Source organism: Schistocerca serialis, chromosome 5 (genome assembly GCF_023864345.2).
Source record: "Schistocerca serialis cubense isolate TAMUIC-IGC-003099 chromosome 5, iqSchSeri2.2, whole genome shotgun sequence".
Taxonomy (NCBI): domain Eukaryota; kingdom Metazoa; phylum Arthropoda; class Insecta; order Orthoptera; family Acrididae; genus Schistocerca; species Schistocerca serialis.
In genome coordinates, this window is record NC_064642.1 from 793,650,488 (window position 1) to 793,673,473 (window position 22,986).

A 22,986-nucleotide genomic window follows, 5' to 3' on the forward strand; every position below is an offset into this window, starting at 1 on the left:
AATCGAATGAATTTCTTAAATTCAAAAATGGTGTACTGATCACTTAGAGATAAGTGTCTGTAGCTGAGAAGTATATTGGTAGTTGGTGTCTTCAGAATTGGGATAGCTAGTAGTAGCCAGCCAATAAGTAGCTAGTAATGATTTTACTCAGTTTTCTATTATAGATCAGTGGATATTATCTGGTGTAATAAGATGGAAGAATCAGCAACAATCAACAAAATGAGGATGCAGAAGTAATGAAAACCACTGCATTAAAGACACACAAGATGTATCTACAGGACATGTGCCCTGTAATTGAAAAGCATCAGCACAATCTCTCTGTTCCATTAGGCCTCAATATGGATCTCTAGGAGAGGAGTGCTGAGGGAGTGGGGGCAGGGAGGGTGAGGAGGGGGGAGGGGGAGGAGATAGGGGGGTGGGGATAGGGAGGAGGGGATGGGGGGGGGGGAGGAGGAAACATCCAAGTCAGATTGTGGAACGCCCGAAGGGATAGGGGGGTGGGGATGGGGGGGGGGGAGGAGGAGACCATGAAACAAAGGTGGTATAACCAACAACATCCAAGTCAGGTTGTGGAACGCCCGAAGTCTGAATGTGGTAGGGAAGTAATAAAATCTGAAAAGGGAAATGTAAGGGTTCATTCTAGATACAGTACGAGTCAGTGAAGTGAAATCGAAGGATCTCTGGTCAGAAGAATATGGGTAAAACATCAACAGCAGCAGATAATGGTATATCAGGAGCAGGATTCATTACACAGGGAACAAAAATGATTTTTTTTCTGAAGCGTAAGTTTATGGAGTCTGTTTAAATACATATGATAATGAAGTACTTAGCCTATAAATTATTTTGTTCGAATAGACTCTGGTTCTCACATGATAACCTTTCCATTAAAAAAAATAGATCTTTTTTACTACTCTACCCACACTGACATGTTTTTATTTTTTTATATACCTATTTTTTAAGTAAAGTAACTGTACTCAATATGGCCTAGTGCCTTTGTCTTAGTAACTATGACAGGAATCGAACAGATGGCATCTCATGTGTATTTGACAAACTACGTTAACTATCTTTACTTCTCAAAGAGAGCGCCATGGCTATCAGTCATTTCACAGGTGAGCTTTTGCTATTCACCATTCAGTTGTTATTACTTTGTGCAGGTAGGCCTCTTACGTTACTCATTCGTTATAAGTTTTCTACAAATGTCATACAGTTCAAATGGTTCAAATGGCTCTGAGCACTATGGGACTTAACTTCTGAGGTCATCAGTCCCCTAGGACTTAGAACTACTTAAGCCTAACCAACCTAAGGACATCACACACATCGATGCCCGAGGCAGGATTCAAACATGCGACCGTAGCAGTCACGCAGTTCCAAACTGAAGCACCTAGAACCGCACGGCCACACCGGCTGGCTCGTCATACAGTAGTAGTAGAGGGGTTTTTGGGCGCACGACAGCAAGGTCTTCAGCGCCCTCGTCATACAGTGTCAGGTACTTCATGCAACTGTCCTGTTTGGGCATTTCTGTTACACAAAGTATGAATTCTTGACAGAAGTCTTGTGTTAATAACACCGAACATTGTTGCTATGTATGTGGTAAATATCATCAAGAAAAGCAACAACAGGATATACAAGATTTTTTAAAACAAAGCTATTGGGCATATTGTAAAACAACTTGGACAACAAGAGAAATGTTAGGCTCCGCACAAAGTTTGTAAAACTTGCATGGATTCACTTCCAATATTGGAGTCAAGGAGCACGAAAAGGACTTCTGTTTGGAATACCAATGACATGGATAGAGCCAAGAAACCATCTCTATGATTGCTACTTTTGTGCTGAATGTAAAATGTATGAATCAATACAAAAATCAGTCTAGGGCTTACTGAAATGTGCAATCTGCTAAGCCACCACTCCTGTATAGTAAAGATTTGCCAATACCGGTATTTACTTCCTTATCAGACCACTACTGTGAATGATGTTGAAATGTTTGACAAAGTAAATGCAACAGTTAAAGTGAATTTGGAGAATGTAGGCCTGCATTGCAAAGCTTTTCTCAGGGTGAGCTAAACAACTTGATTTGAGATTTAAATTTATCAGAGAAATCACCTGAGATTCTTGCATCAAGACTAAAAATCGGAAATCTGGAGGTTCCTATGGGACCAAACTGCTGAGGTCATCGGTCCCTAGACTTACACACTATTTAATCTAACTCAAACTAACTTACACGAAGGACAACACACACACACACATGCCCGAGGGGGCCTTGAACCTCCGACGTGGGAGCCGCGCAAACTGTGGCAAGGCGCCTCAGAGCACAAGGCTACCTCGTACAGCCAAGACTAAAAGAAAAACTATTGCCTTCAGCCTGGGGTATCAATAACATTCTATTGAATTGAGAGAGTGCAACATTCTTCCATATTTTAATGATATGAATTATATCATATATTGTAGTGATATTTTTGGACTTTTAAATTTAATGACTCTTCGAACATACCAACCGCAAAACTGATGACTTTTCCTAGATAGCTCAAAAAACAGTTTTAAATGTGTGTTACTGCATAATGGAAATAAACTTGCTTTCATTCCCATAGCTCATTAAAGTACCCTCAAGGAAGAACATAAAAATATTAAACTTGTTTTAGAGAAAACATCATTTTAACACCATCAGTGGTCAGTGCGTGTAGATTTAAAAATGGTAAATTTTTTATTTGGTCAGCAAAGTGAATATACTAAATAGCCATTTTCTTTGTATGTGGGACAGTCATGCTAAAAATGAACATTGGAACAGAAAGGAGTGGCCACCAAGAATGAACCTGACTATAGGAAAAGATAACGCCGTTCATGAACCATTTGTCAGTGGGGGGAAAATCATTCTTCCACCATTACATATTGATCTTGGGTTTATAAAAAAGTTTGCTATAGTTTTAGATAGTAATGGCAATTGCTTCAAATATGCTTGTCAATCATTACCTCATCTCAGTATAGAAATGTTAAAAATAGGAATTTTTTATGAGTCACAAATTCGTACTCTTACAAAAAACAATGATTTCACAAACCACATGACTCAAGTTGAACTGGTGTAAATCATCAAAAATTTTTTGGGAAATTGCAAATCTGAAGAATAATCCAAAGTAGTAGACAAAATGCTCCAGAATTTCCAAAAACTTGGAGGTAATATGAGTGTCAAATTGCATTTTTTGCACAGTCATTTAGATAAATTTCCTGACAACTCGGGCGATACAGCGAAGAATAAGGGGAACAATTCCACCAGAACATCAAAATTATGGAGGAAAGATATCAAGGCCATTGGAATCGCCATATGATGGCAGACTACTGCTGGAACTTGCAGACACACAGACGAAAATTGCATACAAGACTTTTTTCTTAAACCTTACTTAGCTGTTTTTGTTTTTATGATTAATTTTATTATTCTTTTTATCATTTATACCATTTTGTTGGGTTGAAATCACCTGATAACTTTTAAATAAACATTTAAAAAAATATTCTCTTTTTTTACAATTTAATTTCCAGTATAAATGGACTGCTTTTATCTCAAAAATATTATTATTTTCATATTCAGCAGACCAAAATTACCTGAAGTTGATTAATAAATCATATGCTGCAGAATCAATGCTACCCTGTGTTACAAACAGGAAGGTAGGGCAGAGAGTGAGTTATTGTGAACTGTTCAGTTATGTGGTGGCAAAGGTCCCGAGTGCGAGTCTCAGTCTGTCGGGAAGTTTCATCAACAACAATAGTTTATAATCACATGCCGACGTTGCAATCAGAAGATGGAGAGAGAGACAAAGTACATGAGGATATTGAAAGAGTAATTAATATGTAAGGGGAGATGAAAATCTAACAGTCAAGGGGGATTGGAAAGCAGTTGTAGGGGAAGCAGCAGACAAAAGAGTTACCGGAGAATAAGGGCTTGGTAGTAGAATGAGAGAGAAGAAAGACTAACTGAGTTCTACAATCAGTTTCCGCTATTAATATGAAATACTATGTTCAAGAATCACAAGAGAATATGGTGTGTACTTGGAAAAGGCCCAGACCACCAGAAGGCTCCAGCTGAATTACATCATGGTCAAACAGAGATAATGAAATCAGATATCTGAGTGTAAGTCATGCATAGGAGTGAATATTGATTCATGTAACAATTCAGTAATGATGAATAATTGTCCAGAAAAACCAGTGTGAATCTAAGTGGGACACTAAAATTGTTAGGAATGATGAGATGCATTTGAAGTTTGCTAAAGATTTGGATACTGGGATAAGGAAATCCATGGAAGGCAGTTCAGTTCAAGAGGAGTGGACATCTCCAAAAAGAGCAATCATTGATGTTGAGCAAACACATATATGTACAAGAAAGGTAACAGTGAAGAAACATTGGGTAACACGAGAAATACTTCAACTGGTCAACAAAAGAAGGAAGTACAAAAATGTTCAGATAGAGACAGAAACATAAATCATTTAGAAATGAAACAAAAGGGAAGTGCAGGGATGCCAAAGTGAAATGAGTGCAGGAAAAATATGAAAAAATTTAAAAAAAATGATCATCAGAAGGACTGATTCAGCACATAGAAAGTCAAAACAACCTTCCATGAAATTAAAAGTATGAGCGGCAACATTAAGAGTGCAATGTGAATCCCACTGTTAAATGGAGATGAGAGAGTAGTTAGGTAGGAAGAGTCTATCAAAGACCTATTTGAGGAGGAGGAATTCTCTGATGACATGATATAAGATATTGGAGTTGATATGAAAGAGACATGGGATCCACTATAAGGGTCAGAATTTAAAAGAGCTATGGAAAGACTTGAGATCAAAAATAGCAGAATGGATAGATAACATTCCACTAGGATTTCTCAAATCACTGAGGGACGTGGTAACCATGACTATTCAAAGTTGGTGCACAGGCTCTATGGGACAGGTGACATACCATCAGACTTTAGCAAAAATATCGTGCACACAATTCCAATGGTAGGAAGAGCAGATAGGTGTGAGAACTATCACACAATTGATAGCTTATGCCTCCAAGTTGCTGACAAACATAATATACAGAAGAATGGGATAAAAAACGGAGGATCTGTTAGATGATGATCAGTTTCGCTTTAAGAAAGGTAAGGGCATTGGAGAGGCAGTCCTGATGGTGCAGCTGATAATGGAAGCTATTAATTTTAATTTTAAAAACCAACAGCCTCAGTTGCAAAGTTTACCTAGCTTTACCTAGATTTCAGTTGGAGTAACCCAACCTTCTTCAGAATAAAAGTAACTACCGGTTGTTCACAGTGGACATCGTCAATCTAAAAACTACAAATCGATGAATTATCGCCAGCCTGTAGAAACTTATCTGAAACTGCCTCAGCCCCACTACGCAACCGTGATGTGGCAGCCACGAGTGCTGTACTAGAACTGACTGTAGCATCATGAGGCCCGCCTAGTCGGACACACTCCTTGCACCTGCGCATAAACTGTGTGATGGGTACGTGTTATGTTAATAAAAAGTTGTGTATGACTAGGCGATGGCATCATTGCTATCACATACACATAATATTGACCACAGTCGGTCATATTGAAGACTTATGTGGTAGCACGTATATTTTACAATAGGGCAGTGACTTGGTGATCGTCAATCCAGTTACTCCACATACATGCTATTGACCAACGAAGTTATTATCCACTAATTAAATCAAGTGCTGAAACTGTTCTTAACTCTAGAACGTGCATACCGAATATCGGTTGACCATCTGCGTGCATGTTCAATGTGTTCAATACGCCAAATATTAACTATTTACGCTGTTACCCTATATAATAATGAAATATTAATTAGGTAACTGAATATTCCTATATAACAATAGACACCTTCATAGATGCGTCCAAAAAATTTTTATGGTATCAAACTAATACACCTAGCTATTGAACCTATGGGAGTACAGACGTATGTTGGCGAGGATAAAGCATAACCCGCATTAACATTACGGTGGATGGAACAATGTTTGTAAACCTTCAAAGAAGCTTCTATTTCGCAGCTGCAGTTGATCGTTGACAAGGTTGTTTTTGTCATGTAGTAAATGTTTAAAAATTTGCATTTTCTCTAAAATGTCTAACCTTGCACCTTTTACTTCAAAATGCAAAAGCCGAGTATTGTGGGGGGTAGGGGGGGGGGGGGGGGCGCATGAGCCAATTGCACTAAATTTTCAGCAAATGTCGAACCACGTGTGAAGTCTCCAGTTGTAGTTGGAATATGCTCCTTGTACCATGTTAATAAGGCTGTTACTGTTTGGCCAATATAACATTTTGGACAGTCGCCACACGTGATCTTGTATACTCTGGATAATGACAATTTATCTTTAGGCTTTTTTAAACTATGAATCAGATTCTTCTGAATACTATTATTAGTGGAAAAAAACTGTCTTAAATCCCTGATTTTTCAAAAGACGCCCTATTTTATACGAAACTTTGCCTATAAAAGAAATAGGTACTATGACAGATGGAGTAACATCTGGCATGGTACCTAACGTAGAAGCTGTCATCATTCTGTTATTGTTTACTTTCTTGTTATAGAGCCGTCTCACAATTTCGGGCTCATATCTGTTATTTCGGCCTATTGTTTCAAGAGTTACCAGTTTTTGTTCCAAGGCTTCTGCAGATAAAGGAACCGACATCACTCCATGCAAAATAGAATGAAAAAATCCAATTTTATGCAGTATAATATTATCCGAAAACATACATTTCCTAAAGATGTCATATTCTATGTGATTACATACTATAGATACTGTCGGATCTAAGTAGTTCAATGTCCTATTGGGCGACTCCTTCTCAAGAGTAAAATTAATTAACTTTCTCGTGGAGATTGTTAAATGCTAAAAATATCTGACCTATGTCTTCCTGGGACCCGTCAATTACTAAGAGAATATCATCTACGTATCTTGCATGGAACTGTATTTTCTCAGCTTATTCTACATTACTTGCAAAAAATTGAGATTCCATTTCGTTCATAAAAACATCGAAAAGAATGCCTGCTAGCGGGCTACCCATTGCGAACCCGTATGGCTGGCAATATAAATTATCATTGAAAGAAAAATAGTTATGTTTCAGAACAATGTGCAGGAAATTCATGAGCTCGTCAATTTCAACATCTGGTAACTTCTTATGACAACGTAAGATGCGCTGTAAAATATTTAAAGACTGACCTACAGGTATATTGGTGTAGAGACTGGTGATGTCTAAGGAAGCCACCTTTGGTGTGGCATGGCATATTACATTATTTAACTTATTAACCAACTCAGCAGAATCTTTGATCGAATAATTTTTCTAAAGACGAAATTGTCTTTGATTTTATAATGTAAACACCGGGCCAGTTTATGGTACACACTATTCGTACTGTCCACAATTGGATGGATCAGGTGGAAGTTTTTATTAACCTTAAACTGCCTCCTCACTATGGGCAGCTTCAGGTTCATAATCAGGAGCCATTTCTTTTGAAACGTTCCTATCAATTTATTGGTATTCTGTAAATCTGTTCTTATCTCCTTCTGTAAAGCTTGAGTATGATCTGAAGCCATGGGAGTTATACCATTTTGATCAAAAAATGCCTCTGTTTTCTCTATGTATTCTGCTTTGGACGCTATGACTAACGAGTTCTTCTTATCGGCTTTTGTAATTAAAGCGCTATTATTCTGCAGTTTATGGTTAATGCTTTCAACTGTTCTATATATGTAGGGTTTTGATTGAGCAACTGACAGTTCACTTTCCAAGAATCTACAGGATCCATAGGCTAGTCATGTTAGAGCATTCTTCGGTGCTTTCGCATGTTCTAAACCTAATTTAAGATCTGCTATAAAATGGTCTACCACGTATGGTTATGAAATTGCAGGTACAACATTGAATTTTAGCCCTTTGGAAAGTAACTGGGTTTCAGCTGATGAAAACACAATGTCAGTTTTATTAATAATATGTTCATAGAACTTGGGTGTCAATCCTGTATTACTGCCCCCTCCTCGTTGACTACCTCTAATATCCCCCTTCGACAAATTTGACAATTTTTTCGCATGTCCTGCTGCGATTTCTTCTTTCTGTTTAGCTATGTATTCATTGGCTTGTGCCCAAAATTCATCTAATAGATAGTTGTAGTGTACTGTAAAATATTTCTATATTTCAAGAAATAGCATATAGGTTTCTGCATTTAACCTATCTTTCTTTGTACTCAATTCTGCAATTCTGTTATTGAGAATCTGACCAATGAACTTCTTTTTAAATACTTTTGACTTATAGAACAATTTTCCTAAATATCCGTTTACGAATTTTGGGGTGACACTGTTTTGTTTACACTTGTTAATAAATAGGAGAGCGAGTAAGCTACTACAAACAGCATAGTGAACGCATTATCGTAGCCAAGATAGACACGAAGTTTACGCCTACAAGTTTATATGCCAACTAGCTCTGCAGAAGATGAAGAAACTGATGAAATGTATGATGAGATAAAAGAAATAATTCAGGTAGTGAAGGGAGACGAAAATTTAATAGTCATGGGTGACTGGAATTCGAGAGTAGGAAAAAGAAGAGAAGGAAACGTAGTAGGTGAATATCGATTGGGGTTAAGAAATGAAAGAGGAAGCCGCCTGGTAGAATTTTGCACAGAGCATAACTTAATCGTAGCTAACACTTGGTTCAAGAATCATGAAAGAAGGTTGTATACATGGAAGAACCCTGGAGATACTAAAAGGTATCAAATAGATTATATAATGGTAAGACAGAGATTTAGGAACCAGGTTTTAAATTGTAAGACATTTCCAGGGGCAAATGTGGACTGTGACCACAATCTATTAGTTATGAACTGTAGATTAAAACTGAAGAAACTGCAAAAAGGTGGGAATTTAAGGAGATGGGACCTGGATAAACTGAAAGAACCAGAGATTGTACATAGTTTTAGGGAGAACATAAGGGAACAATTGACAGGAATGGGGGAAAGAAATACAGTAGAAGAAGAATGGGTAGCTTTGAGGGATGAAATAGTGAAGGCTGCAGAGGATCAAATAGGTAAAAAGACAAGGGCTAGTAGAAACCCTTGGGTAACAGAAGAAATATTGAATTTAATTGATGAAAGGAGAAAATATAAAAATGCAGTAAATGAAGCAGGCAAAAAGGAATACAAACGTCTCAAAAATGATATTGACAGGAAGTGCAAAATGGCTAAACAGGGATGACCAGAGGACAAATGTAAGGATGTAGAGGCTTATCTCACTGGGGGTAAGATTGATACTGCCTACAGGAAAATTAGAGACCTTTGGAGAAAGGAGAACCACTTGAATGAATATCAAGAGCTCAGATGGAAACCCAGTTCTAAGCAAAGAAGGGAAAGCAGAAAGGTGGAAGGAGTATATAGAGGGCCTATACAAGGGCGATGTACTTGAGGACAATATTATGGAAATGGAAGAGTATGTAGATGAAGATGAAATGGGAGATATGATATTGCGTGAAGAGTTTGACAGAGCACTGAAAGACCTGAGTCGAAACAAGGCCCCCGGAGTACACAACATTCCATTAGAACTACTGACAGCCTTGGGAGAGCCAGTCCTGACAAAACTCTACCATCTGGTGAGCAAGATGTATGAGGCAGGCGAAATTCCCTCAGACTTCAAGAAGAATATAATAAGTCCAATCCCAAAGAAAGCAGGTGTTGACAGATGTGAAAATTACCGAACTATCAGTTTAATAAGTCACAGCTGCAAAATACTAACGCGAATTCTTTACAGACGAATGGAAAAACTGGTAGAAGCCGACCTCGGGGACGATCAGTTTGGATTCCATAGAAATGTTGGAACACATGAGGCAATACTGACCCTAACGACTTATCTTAGAAGAAAGATTACAGAAAGGCAAACCTACGTTTCTAGCATTTGTAGACTTAGAGAAAGCTTTTGACAATGTTGACTGGAATACTCTCTTTCAAATTCTGAAGGTGGCAGGGTTAAAATACAGCGAGCAAAAGGCTATTTACAATTTGTACAGAAAGCAGATGGCAGTTATGAGAGTCGAAGGACATGAAAGGGAAGCAGTGGTTGGGAAGGGAGCGAGACAGGGTTGTAGCCTCTCCCCGATGCTATTCAATCTGTATATTGAGCAAGCAGTAAAGGAAACAAAAGAAAAGTTCAGAGTAGGTATTAAAATCCATGGAGAAGAAATAAAAACTTTGAGGTTCGCCGATGACATTGTAATTCTGTCAGAGACAGCAAAGGACTTGGAAGAGCAGTTGAACAGAATGGACAGTGTCTTGAAAGGAGGATATAAGATGAACATCAACAAAAGCAAAACGAGGATAATGGAATGTAGTCGAATTAAGTCGGGTGATGCTGAGGGTATTAGATTAGGAAATGAGACACTTAAAGTAGTAAAGGAGTTTTGCTATTTGGGGAGCAAAATAACTGATGATGGTCGAAGTAGAGAGGATATAAAATGTAGGCTGGCAATGGCAAGGAAAGCGTTTCTGAAGAAGAGAAATTTGTTAACATTGAGAATAGATTTAAGTGTCAGGAAGTCGTTTCTGAAAGTATTTGTATGGAGTGCAGCCATGTATGGAAGTGAAACATGGACGATAGTTAGTTTGGACAAGAAGAGAATAGAAGCTTTCGAAATGTGGTGCTACAGAAGAATGCTAAAGATTAGATGGGTAGATTACATAACTAATGAGGAGGTATTGAATAGAATTGGGGAGAAGAGAAATTTGTGGCACAACTTGACTAGAAGAAGGGATCAGTTGGTAGGACATGTTCTGAGGCATCAAAGGATCACCAATTTAGTACTGGAGGGCAGCGTGGAGGGTAAAACTCATAGAGGGAGACCAAGAGATGAATACACTAAGCAGATTCAGAAGGATGTAGGCTGCAGTAGGTACTGGGAGATGATGAAGCTTGCACAGGATAGAGTAGCATGGAGAGCTGCATCAAACCAGTCTCAGGACTGAAGACCACAACAACAACAATAATAAATAAAATTGCCATACTAGTATTCGCAATTTTTAACCTTATATCTAAATACTTGTTGGCCTCACCAGAAACTTCGGCAGGTAAGAACTTAAATATTTTCAACATTTCGCGGCCCTGTCAGCAACAGTATAAATATTAATCTTAATTAAAAAAAAAAAAAAAAAACTTCTCAATGACCAACTGCAGCCGCAAAATAGAAGCTTCTTTGAAGGTTTACAACCATTGTTTCATCCACTGTAATGTTAATGCAGGGTATGCTTTACCCTCGCCAACATATGTCTCTACTCCCATAGGTTCAATAGCTAGGTATATTAGTTTGTCACTGCAAAAAATTTCTGAACTCATCTATGAAAGTGTCTATTGTTATATAGGAATATTCAGTTACATAATTATTATTTCATTATTATATAGGGTAGCAGTGTAAATGGTTAATATTTGGCGTATTGAACATGTACACAGATGGTCAACTGATATTCAGCATGCACGTTGTAGAGTTAAGAATGGTTTCAAAACTTGATTTAATTAGTGGATAATAACTTCGTTGGTCAATAGCATGTACGTGGAGTAGCCGGAATGACGATCACCAAGTCACTACCCCATTACAGAGTATAGGTGCTACCACATAACCCTTCAATATGACCGACTGGTCAATATTATGTGTATATGATAGAAGCGATGCCATCACCCAGTCATACACAACTTTTCATTAACATAATTAAAGGCAGTCATATCCATATAAGTATCGCAGGAGGGTAACTTCACCTTGCCTCAATCTACTGGACACGAAGTTTTGGTTCAGACTAGCTGGATCACTTTGAATTGATCTTACTCAATGACATTTAAAGGTGCCCTTTTGAGCGTTGTTCGCAAAATCACATCATAATTGAACCATTTTCCCGTCATCCTCCCATAGTTTAGACTAGTTCTAAAAGTACATATTGACATTTGTCTGTCAATTATTTTAAATGTGTTGACTGGAGCGATGTTCGCCAAGTCACACTTTCAATATGAGCATAATTGACCTTTGTCGGTCAATAGTTTTAAGTGTGTTGACCACAGCAATGTTCGCCAAGTCACACTTTAGCTTTAAATATAATTCTGCTGTCATTCCCTAAGTTCAATGGCAGTGGTCACCAGGCCTGAATTATGACGGCAGTGTTCCACACACAGTTTTCACAATATGTGTGTGGGTCACCTCCATAAAGACAAATTGAGTACCCCATTGCTGCCACATTATCGCCTACTTTAGTGTTTTCTGCAACTCATAACCATAACTTCGTCATGAAGCTCAATCAGGCACGTGCATTAGTTTATTTTGACTCAATAGACCATTTCAGGTCAAATATATTAATCTTGAATAATCACCATCTATTTTACATGGCCCGTATTGCCGGATGTTACAGATTAGATGTAGTCTTGTTCATAATTTCATTCATGACCATTTGTGTGCAAAGTCAATAGGATGTTCATGTATTGTAACCATAGCTAAGCAAATGCTTAACATCTATGTCTCAAGAAAAAATTAGACCTAGTAATAATAATGACGATGTTGGCTTTATATTATCCTTTCCACTCCTACGTCCTTTTTAGGTGATTAAACTTCGTGCTTAAGCAGAAAATTTTCCTAGACAGGCCATATGTTGTAAGCACATGATGTCTTCCTCATATCATGACCAACGAATACTTCATAAATGTTAAGACAGTCGATCTAAGTACGTTCTGCAAAGGATAACATATACACCCTTTTCCTCAGCTGTACCTTTCTTTTATTTCACTGTGCTAGTAAATTAAAGGACAGGATTTAGGTTCACGTCTTGTCCCAACAAGTACCCATCACAAAGTGTACGCGCAGGCGCAGGGTAGCGTATCTGCCTAGGCGGGCCTCACGACGTTACGGTCAGTTGTAGTACAGCACTCGTGGCTTCCGCGTCACGGTTGCGTAGTGGGGCCGAGGCAGTTTCAGATAAATTTTTACAGTCTGATGATAATTCATGGATTTGTAGTTTTAGCTTGACGATGTCCACTATGGACAAAAGGTAGTTACTTTTATTCTGAAGAAGGTTGGGTTATGCCTACTGTAGCCTAGGTAAAGTTAGGTAAACTTTGCAACTGAGGCTGTTGGTTTTTGAAGTTAAAATTAATATTTATACAGTTGCTGACAAGGCCACGAAATGTTGAAAATATTTAAGATAATGGAAGCAATATTGAAGAAAAACTGAGGCACGTTCGTAGGATTTGTCAACCTAGAAAAAGCATTCAAGAGCATAAAATGATAGAAGATGTTCACAATTGTGAGAAAAATATAAGTAAGCTGTTGGCAATGACAGGTAATACACATTATGTAAAAGAACCAAGAGGGAAGATCAGAAATGAAATGTTCAGATTAAAAAGGTTATAAGACAGGCATTCAGTCTTTTGTCCCTACTGTTCAATCTATACATAGAAGAAACAATGACAGAAATGAAAGATAGGTTCAAGGGTGGGATTAAAATTCACTGTGAAGGATATCAATGAAAAGGGGGTGGGGGTAGGAGTGGCAGCGGGGGGAGGTGGAAGGGTGCAGCGTTCACCAACAGTGCCTTGAGGAAGTTAAGTGAGTCACTTTACTGGCATCACCAAACAGTAAATGAACAGTTTGGCGAATACATTAACAGGGTTATGCGTGTATTTTGCATCCATGCCAGGGAAACTGAGATGGTTGCTCATATTACATAAGATAGGGCTTGGATTATGTTTTGCACTACCACCGTGTACACTTAGCAACTTAGAAGAATTAGCACAACAGAGTGGAGGATTTTGGTACGTAGACCAGGGTAGAGAAACTGACCCTCCTATGAATGAGGTAGATGGCCAAGGGTAGTGAGACAGAGGTACTACATCCTACCGGTGTTTCTCATGTGAGGTGAAGGGACGTTTGAGAAGTGACTGCATGCAAAAAAGGGAAACACCAGAATGTGTATTTATGTACCCTGGCATCAATGGCCTTGTCCTTGACTATGTGGTACTCATGCCGCCAGAGTGCAGTCACTGCAAGATATGGAACCTATGGGAGCACTGGCACAGCTATGCTGGGAAGAGGCCCAGGTGAGATCAGGCAATCAGCTGGACTCAAGTATAAGGAACATATCTCTTGAAAGCAAGCACCGAATCTGTGGTCAGGGCTGGCAGCACACCGCTGACAATCAGCATGGGGCATGGAGGGCTATAGTTGCTGCCAAGGCTGGAGATTTGGCCTTTGCTTGGAGATGGATGGTCAGAAATGGAGAATATCTGGAGAGACACCAAGAAAAGCAATTCTGTAGAAAGCCAAGTCCAAGACATCACCGAGTTGGCCTGGACATTGACTCTGAATGGGCACCATCAGCATAGGCGGTGCTACCATGTGGAAAACAATATGTTGTAGGGAGACTTGTTTTCTCTGGTCGCACACACACAGCACTGCAGGAGGGCAAGGAATGGCTTCAGCAGGTTGCAGGAGAACAATCAGAGTGGTTTTGAGCTAATGTTGGAGCCTGGTGCTCTTGTGTTCACGTTGAGTCAGTGTTATATGCAAAGGCGCATTAACTGGTGCCAACTTAGCTCACTTCATCCGAAGTTGTCAGCACTGAGTTACAGCTTGTTATGGCTATTGCATGTGGTGCACACTAAGTGAATATTGCGTATTGCACATGAGGTATGTTAAAGTAAATACTGTACCACAAAGCAAGCCTGTTTATATTAGTATGTGCAGTGCATGTGATAGTGCAAAATTTAAATGCAATTGAAAATCTTGTCACAACTGTGCATTTGTTCTGTACTCTGTGGTTTTAATGTTGATTCAGTAGTGATCTTGTCTTTGAAACTGCAATTCATTTATGTATATTGTGACTTGTTATAGTCCCTTGTATGAGATATCATCAAAAAGTAATGGGAATTTTTGTTTTTCTTTACAAAATCTTTATTTATTTATTTATTAACACCAGCTTTGTCCCCTTCAAAGTAATGTCCCTCAGATATAACACACTTGTGCCAGCACTTCTTCCAATCTTGGAAGCACTTCTGGAACTCACTTTTCATTACGAAGTTCACCTCCCTCAGCGATTCTGTTTTTATCTCGTCAGTGGTGGCAAAACAATGTCCGGTTCCCTTCAGCCTTGGGAATAAAAAGAAGTCACAGCCGGCCAAGACCAGCGAATACAATGGCTGAGGCAATATAAAGGTTTCGAGCAAGCACTGAGGTGTGAGCCGGAGCATTATCGTGATGCAACTTCCATGAGCAGTTTTGCCACAATTCTGGTCATTTTCTTTTAATTGCTTCACACAAATGGCATGTAACTTCCAGGCAGTATTCCCTATTGACCATATGACCATAAGACAAAAACTCAAGATGCACTATCCCATTTTAATCGAAAAAACAGTGAGAAAAACCTTTACATGTGATCGAACTTGCCAAATTTTTTTCTGTCTTGGTTCTTCAGGCATTTTCCATTGGGATGATTGGGCCATATACCCATGTTTCACCACCTGTTATGATCTCTTTTAGAAGTTCTGGATCGCTGTTATCTTCATTCAGCAAATCCTGAGTGATGTCTATGCAATATTGTTTTTGATCGAAATTCAATAATTTTGGAACAATCTCTGCTGCTACACATTTCATGTGCAAAACATGAAAAAATTGCTTTTTCATGAACCAAAAGATATGCCGTCATCATAAATAATCTCTCTGGTGGTGATTAGGCAATTTTCCAGAACCATTCTTCTTCATTACTTCTTCCACATTGTCATCAGTAATTGATGTGCTAGAGCATACAAAGCGACCATTGTTTTCAACGTCTTGTTGATCCTCTCTGAAACATTTATACTACTCAAGCTCTTGTCTTACTCACAGTAGATTTGCTGCATTTTATTTCACTTTTCAAGCAAAATTTAGTGTAAATTCTTTGCACGGCCTTTTCAAAAGTTAATATTTGACGAGCACTCAAAAACCAGATTATAAAGGCTGCAAAATTAAAAAATTCCCATTACTATTTGATTACACCTCACCTGAATGAATTCCTTGCATATGTGACTGGTGTACTGATCACTTAGACGTAAGTGTGGGTATTTGAGTCACATATCAGTAGACAGTTTCTTGGGGATTGGGGTAGCTATTAGTAGCCAGGCTAGAAGCAGCTAGTAGCTATTCTACTTGGTTTTGTATTATAAATAAGTGAATATTTTCTGTTATAATAAGTTACTGTTGTTGTAATTATTGAAGGCCAAAGGCCACATATTTGGAGTACTACATCTATCATGTTTCTGGCTGGAGAAAGTGTTCATGTGTGCGTGAGGTGTGCTTGCTTGTGTGTGTGTGTGTGTGTGTGTGTGTGTGTGTGTGTGTGTGTGTGTGTGTGTGTGCACGCGCACGCGCGCACGGAGGGGGTGGGGGGGGTGGGGGGGGGGGGGGTTGAAGAAAGCTTTGGCTCTGCAACTCTGCGTGTTATCTTTATGGTGAGTAGCAATCTATGGTTTTTCTAATGTTCTTCATATTTCATTTATAATAGCATTTTCTATCTTGTTACATCAGTCTTTGTAAGGCAAATAAAGTATTGGTGAAAAGACTGGGCCTGCTCAACCTCCAGCCCAAACCTCGCTCCACCTGAATGCTATACTTGCCACACTACACATGAAAGAAAGATACAGTTAGCCAAGTTAGTCATGTTATACTGTTGGGAGACAAATAAATTGAGTAAACAGACAATCTTTTATTGCAAAATTCCATTACCATAATTTATGATTAATTTTTGTGGTAGATATTAGGTCGGTAAACAAGTTCATAGCATTTTTGTTTTACTTTTTGGTATTCTGGTTGCTATGGATTTATTTATCAACTGTAATTTTTTATTTGTTGTCCATTGTTGTTATTTGAGTTTACATCATCTGGAGGTAGTGAGTGGAGCTGTGGATGCTAGAAAATGGAGTGCCAAATGGAGAAATCTGAACATCTCTGACATATTTTTCTATCTGAATACAAGAGAGGGGTGACAGCAGCAGAGGCAGTCAGAAAAATTTGCGCCATGTATGAGGAAAATGCACTGGACAGACTTTTGTGACACTTCACTTTCAGGAAGACCTTTGGGGTTTGATGAACATCATTTAAACTCATTAATCCACTGTGATCCTCATCAGTGTACTTAAGAACTGACAAACATAATGAATTCTGATCATGCCACCATCATGTCACATTTGCACGCAATGGGGAACGTCCAAAAATCATGTGCATGGGTAATTCATTCTCTAAGCCAAGATCAAATAAATCACCAGGTGGCCTTAGATCATCTCTGCTTGCTCATCATCAAATGGTTAGTGAACAACACCGACCATTCCTATCATATATCGTTACGGGTGACAAGAAATGGTGTCTTTATGTCAACATAAGGAAAAGAAAAGAATGGTTGAGCCCAAACAAAGACCTGCATGTATCCACAAAACATAATGTGGAACAGTGACAGTGTTGCGCACTACAAATTGCTTCCTCAAGGTGTAACCATCACTGATGACACGGTCCACGAACAACAGCCAGAAAGAATGCATGAAGTGATACCACTCCACAATAACACCCACTTGATTCTTTGTCTGACAAAAACACGAGTTGGGTTGGGAACTCATTCTGCATTCACCTTATTCACCCGATTGTGTGCCCTCCAATTTTCACCTCTTCTGCTCTCTATCTAACATTCTTCAAGTAACTTCCTTTCTGGATGAAAATTGTTGTGTCTAGACAAGACAGCCTAGACACAATGAGAGGAAGCCGAAAGGCACGCGCTAAGTTAAAGCAGGAGGGCGTGAGATCTGAAACAGGATACGTAATGTAATGAATGCTATAAAGAAAAGTACGTAGCTTCTGTAATACTTAACTTTAATCCATCCTTTTGGTACATCTGGAGATTGTGGCGATACAAGTGAGACTCTTTAGATACATGCAATGTTACTAATGGCGCCTTGCTAGGTCGTAGCCATTGACTTAGCTGAAGGCTATTCTAACTATCTGCTCGGCAAAGGAGCGAGGCTTCGTCAGTGTAGTCGCTAGCAAAGTCGTCCGTACAACTGGGGCGAGTGCTAGTCAGTCTCTCGAGACCTGCCTTGTGGTGGCGCTCGGTCTGCGATCACACAGTGGCGACACGCGGGTCCGACATGTACTAATGGACCGCGGCTGATTTAAAACTACCACCTAGCAAGTGTGGTGTCTGGCGGTGACACCACAAGCTCGACAAGATCTTCACCACAAAATCATGTGATTTCTACGGTCGCGGGATCTAAAAATTACCCCAGCATTGGCATACTGTTGTTAATAGTGACAGAGAATACATCACTGATGACTAAAGTCTCTGTTATGTGTTTAAAACCTATGGAAAAACGCTACGAACTTATGCACCAACCCATCATGCACAGTTAGGCAAGAACATATTTGCTATATCGGTCGTGGTCTGTTGTAGGTTGTCTCACAAAACCTTAGGAACATGGTAATATTAACTAGATTTCCTAAGCAAGAGGTTAGAGCATTATAGCATGTCATTTATACCCTTCTTACTACAGTCTAAAATTCGTTTGTAAATTAATACATCAGTCAAAAACTGGTCATCTATTGGAATACAACAAAAGATTCAAGACACAATGGAGATGGAAGACACACAAACAGTTACAAAATTTTCATCCTTACCTCATTTAATAATCTTCTGTTTCTATGACCAGGATGAAATACTTCAGTTCTTGTTTCATGAAATGGAAAGTCGTTTCCTTTTCCTTCATGATACAGAACACTATGTCTGTTATCATTATGCGTCGTCCTCCTCGTATTTCTAGCTGGGAGCGTATCTTCATATAGTTCTCTTTGTGCAGCACATGCCTTCAAAGAAAATTATTAATGATTTGATGATGTTTGTGTCAATTATATTGATACTGAAAGTGTAGCACTACATACAATAAATGGGTTTATATCTGCCCTGTATAAAGTATGATTTCCGTAATACTTAATATATTAATATGTCATGTGAGATTTACTCACTACAATAGGAAGTGTAATGACCTATACTTCATGAGTCTCACAGATCAAGTAACACCATATATGAGATATTGAGACACTACAAGAACTGCAACAGATCTTTATGAATGTGCACACTAATCACAGCCTGTATTTGTGTCATGGATGATTTACTTATATTTCTTATTTCAGAAGACTCTTTCTAGCAATGTGGTGTTCAATGTAAAAAAGAAAGAATGGAGGGTCAAGGTTGGGGCTGAATCTGGAGGGAAGGATAGAGGGTGGGAGGAAATGCACATTAAATTGGTGACAGAAACCCAAAGGTGAATTATTGGTGTGGTCACGAGTTGAAACAGATGATGGTGAACAGAAGAAGAGTGTACGAGACAAGCTGAAAGTAGGAAATACATTTAACCCACATGTCGAAAAACTGGCATACTTGCTGATACATCAGACTAATGGCTAATGACTCAACATTGCTGAATGAATACTAATAAGCTGTGATGTGATCATGAAATTATTACAAAATAATGCTAAATTCTGTGCAAGGCTGTGCGTTTCTGAGTGTGTGTGTGTGTGTGTGTGTGTGTGCGTGTGTGCGCGTGTGGTGTGCGGGGGGGATGGGGGGGGGGGGGGGGCGAGCACACACGCATGAACACCAGCCAACTGCCATATTGAAACCCTGTCATGTTACCAGTTAACTAGTTAACGATGAGTTGACATCACTTTATTTCCCCTGCTTGTTGCGAGTGTAAAATGACAGGGGAAGAAGATTAAATCCAGATATATTGCTGGATAAAAGAGAATTGTAGAAAAATACTGGTGCTGAATTGGTGTTGAAATGTCAATGGTGTCAGATTGAAAGAATAACAGAAAAGAAATTGAATTTTATTTCAAAATGATTACAAAACCCAATTTATACACCATTTTATATGCAAAGAACTAATAGCTAGATGATTCATTTTCATGCAGTTTACTGCAAAGATGGAGAGTGGTGGTATGATTTAAGACGTGATATTGGAGGAAGAGTGATAAATTTAAAAAAGAACCTTTCTAAAAGCCAGCCCCATGTGGTTAAAAAGGTGGAACACATCAGCTGTCACAGATACAGATGAATATTTTGAAAACGAATTCAAAAATCTTATTTCCTTTATCACATTCATTTCTGATGAACTTTATAATGCTGATGAATCAGATGGTATGCAGTAACATATTAGCTACAATATTACATGATTCTGCAAAAGGCTTTAAAAATTAAAGGAATATAATTTCAACCAGCAGAAAAATGATCCTATCAGAACAAGCAGAAAGATATATATATGTTCAGTAAAATAGATAAAAAATCAGTGATATCATATCTCAATGAGGAACTTGAAACTTTCAATAAGGTCAGGAGCATGTAGAGGAACTCTGGCTCAAGTTTAAGAGAATAGTTGACCACACACTGGATAGTGTAAAGGGAGGGAACCTCCATGGTGTACAGTGACTGTTAAAAAACTTCTAAGGAAACAGAGATAAATGCATAACAGGTGTAAAACAAAGTGAAGGGCTATAGATAGATAGAGAGATGCTGAATGAAAAGTGAAAAGAGCAATGCACGATGCCTTCAATGACTACCATAGCAGAATACTGTAAAATGAAATTACACAACATCCAAAGAAATTCTGGTCACATGTATAGAGTGTAAGTGGCACCAAATTTAGTGTCCAGTCCCTAGTGAATGAGACAGGAACTGAAATTGAGTATAGCAAAGCAAAAGCTGAAATGCTTAACTCGATCTTCAAAGAGAACTACCCCAATTTAATCCCCATGCCACTGAAAAGATGAATGAAATAAGTACTAGTGTCAGTGGTGTTGAGAAACAATTGAAATTGTTGCGGCCACATGTAGTAAGCGTTGCTTCACACAGCGGAGAATGGCAACACAGAAGCAGCCAACGACCGAGGCGTTGAGAAGTAAGCACGGCACAGATAGCCTTGCTGACAGCAACAGTCAACGGCTGATGCAAGGACGCACACAGACCGAGTGCCGAGCAAAGCCTGGAGAGTGTTGAGTAAGGGGAACTGAGGCCAGCACGCTAAGTCACACTGCAATACACTGGGGGAGTAATAACAAAAAGCTACCACCGAGGGTAAAAAACGTCCTCCTGCCGGATATAAATAGTGGAGCGCAGGCAGCAACAGACAGAAGCCATTAGGAAGAAGTTCAGATCTGTGGACGGACGTGGTCCATGTCCAAATGTTCAATCTTCATAGGTGACGATTCCGGAAGTCTGTTCCAGCTCGCAGGAGTCATCCGTTCGCCGCCAGATGTCAATTTCCGCTCTGGTGGTCAGCCCGAGTTCGGTCGGCACCATGGCTGACTAACTACAGCGAGAACTTACAGCACGACCGGCCACAGCGCGGTCTTGGTCACAAGCGCCGCCGGGGACTGACGCCCGGACTTCACGGCAACCACAGCGTGTGGTCCATCCATGACGGGACCTCACGGACATCGCGGGGGCTTCCCAGCCGCCGGTGCAGCCACCTTCGGCAGCTGACCTCACGGAGATGAGTTCACCTCAACCACAGGGCATCCTCACTTCAGGGGAGCACTGGTGGCCTGAGGCTCGGAATGCGAACAGCGGTGCGCGTTGCGCGCATTGTCGGAGAATGTACGCAGCAGTAGCCAGGCGGAGGGATCCACAGGACTGGGCAGCGATGATGAGGGAGAAATTGTAAAGAAAGTTCAATAAATAATTGTAAAACTCCACGCCATCTCAGTCTTTGGCGCAGCCACTGTGTCTGCTGCTAACAAGTGGCCATCTGTCGTAACAAGTATTGGAAGCTCCGTAACAAGTGTGTCAGGCACACCCACGCCACGACTTTGACTAGCACCGTGCGGAGCAACCAAGAAACACCGAATAGGGTGAGTCCAGCAATTGCCTTCTCTCTATGTTTTCTGTGTAGCTAGACATGTCGAGGGTAACATTAAGGGATGTGAGAGTGTCATTGAAAGGCCTAGCAGCCTTGTAGACTTATCGCAGTTTCGTGGGAATGATAGTCATGTTAACTTAGTACCATCCAAATGTGTAGTGTGTGGATTAACAGGTCACATCGCTCCTTGCGATAAATTTGTACCAAACACTTGTGATGTGTGTGGCTTCTATGGTCATGTAACGGGGCAATGTGGTAAGTCTAGATGGATTGCCATTAGATGTGCTAGGAATTAACTTGCTTCTGCGTAATACAATTTTATTTTTGTGAGGTGAGGTATACCACATGGAAAATGCCAGAGACACGTGCACCCGAGACAAGTGATGCTGTAGTCGCACTGGCAGAGCAAGTTAAGAAACTGATTGAAGAAAGTAAGTTGCAAAAGCACCGCATGCAGAGGATGGAGCAACAACTATTGCAAAATACTCAATCAGGCTCAGGAAGTGATAGTGTAGAATGCAAGGGTACTGTCTTTTCCGGTGTGGCAGATTGTTCAGCGGCTAATTTGATACCTTCCTTCTCGGATAAAACATCAGAGGATGTGAATGTTTTCATTGGTGACGTACATAGTTCGGCTAGACTGCGTGGCCGGTCAGATGGAATGTGTTTGTAAATGGCGAGGTTACGGTTAGTAGGTGACGCAGAGACTTATGTGGCATACCACAAAGGGTTAATGGATGCTACTACGTTCACAGAGTTGGCTGAGGGATTATTGCAAAGGTTTAGGAAACAAAACATTGCCAGATTTTGTAGAGAAAAATTTGGGAGGATGATGCAAAAAACGGGTGAAATGGTAAAAGAATTTTCAGACAGAATTAGGAGAACGAATGCGCCCACGTACGAGTTGACGCAAGATGCGAGTGCAAATGAAGTTCTATTGAAAGACGCAGAGAATAGAGCTTTAGACGCATTTTTGCGAGGGGTCTTGCCGGATTTTTCATGCCGGATATGGATGGAAAATCCAAGTGACTTAGCAGCAGCATTGTGCGTAGCTACACATTTGCAGGAAGTGGATAGCACAACTAGAAGTCGC

The 22,986-nt window shown here is 39.7% G+C and overlaps 1 protein-coding gene across 1 annotated transcript in view; it reads right to left on the reverse strand.

Annotated features, from left to right (window-relative positions):
- The window catches only part of LOC126482226 (G-box-binding factor-like), a 223,673-nt gene that overhangs the window by 84,189 nt on the left and 116,498 nt on the right, over window positions 1-22,986 (reverse strand). Inside the window, exon 3 of the mRNA XM_050106204.1 lies at window positions 18,658-18,843. Within this exon, the coding sequence (XP_049962161.1) occupies window positions 18,658-18,843 (186 nt within the window). The remainder of the gene's footprint in view (window positions 1-18,657; window positions 18,844-22,986) is intronic.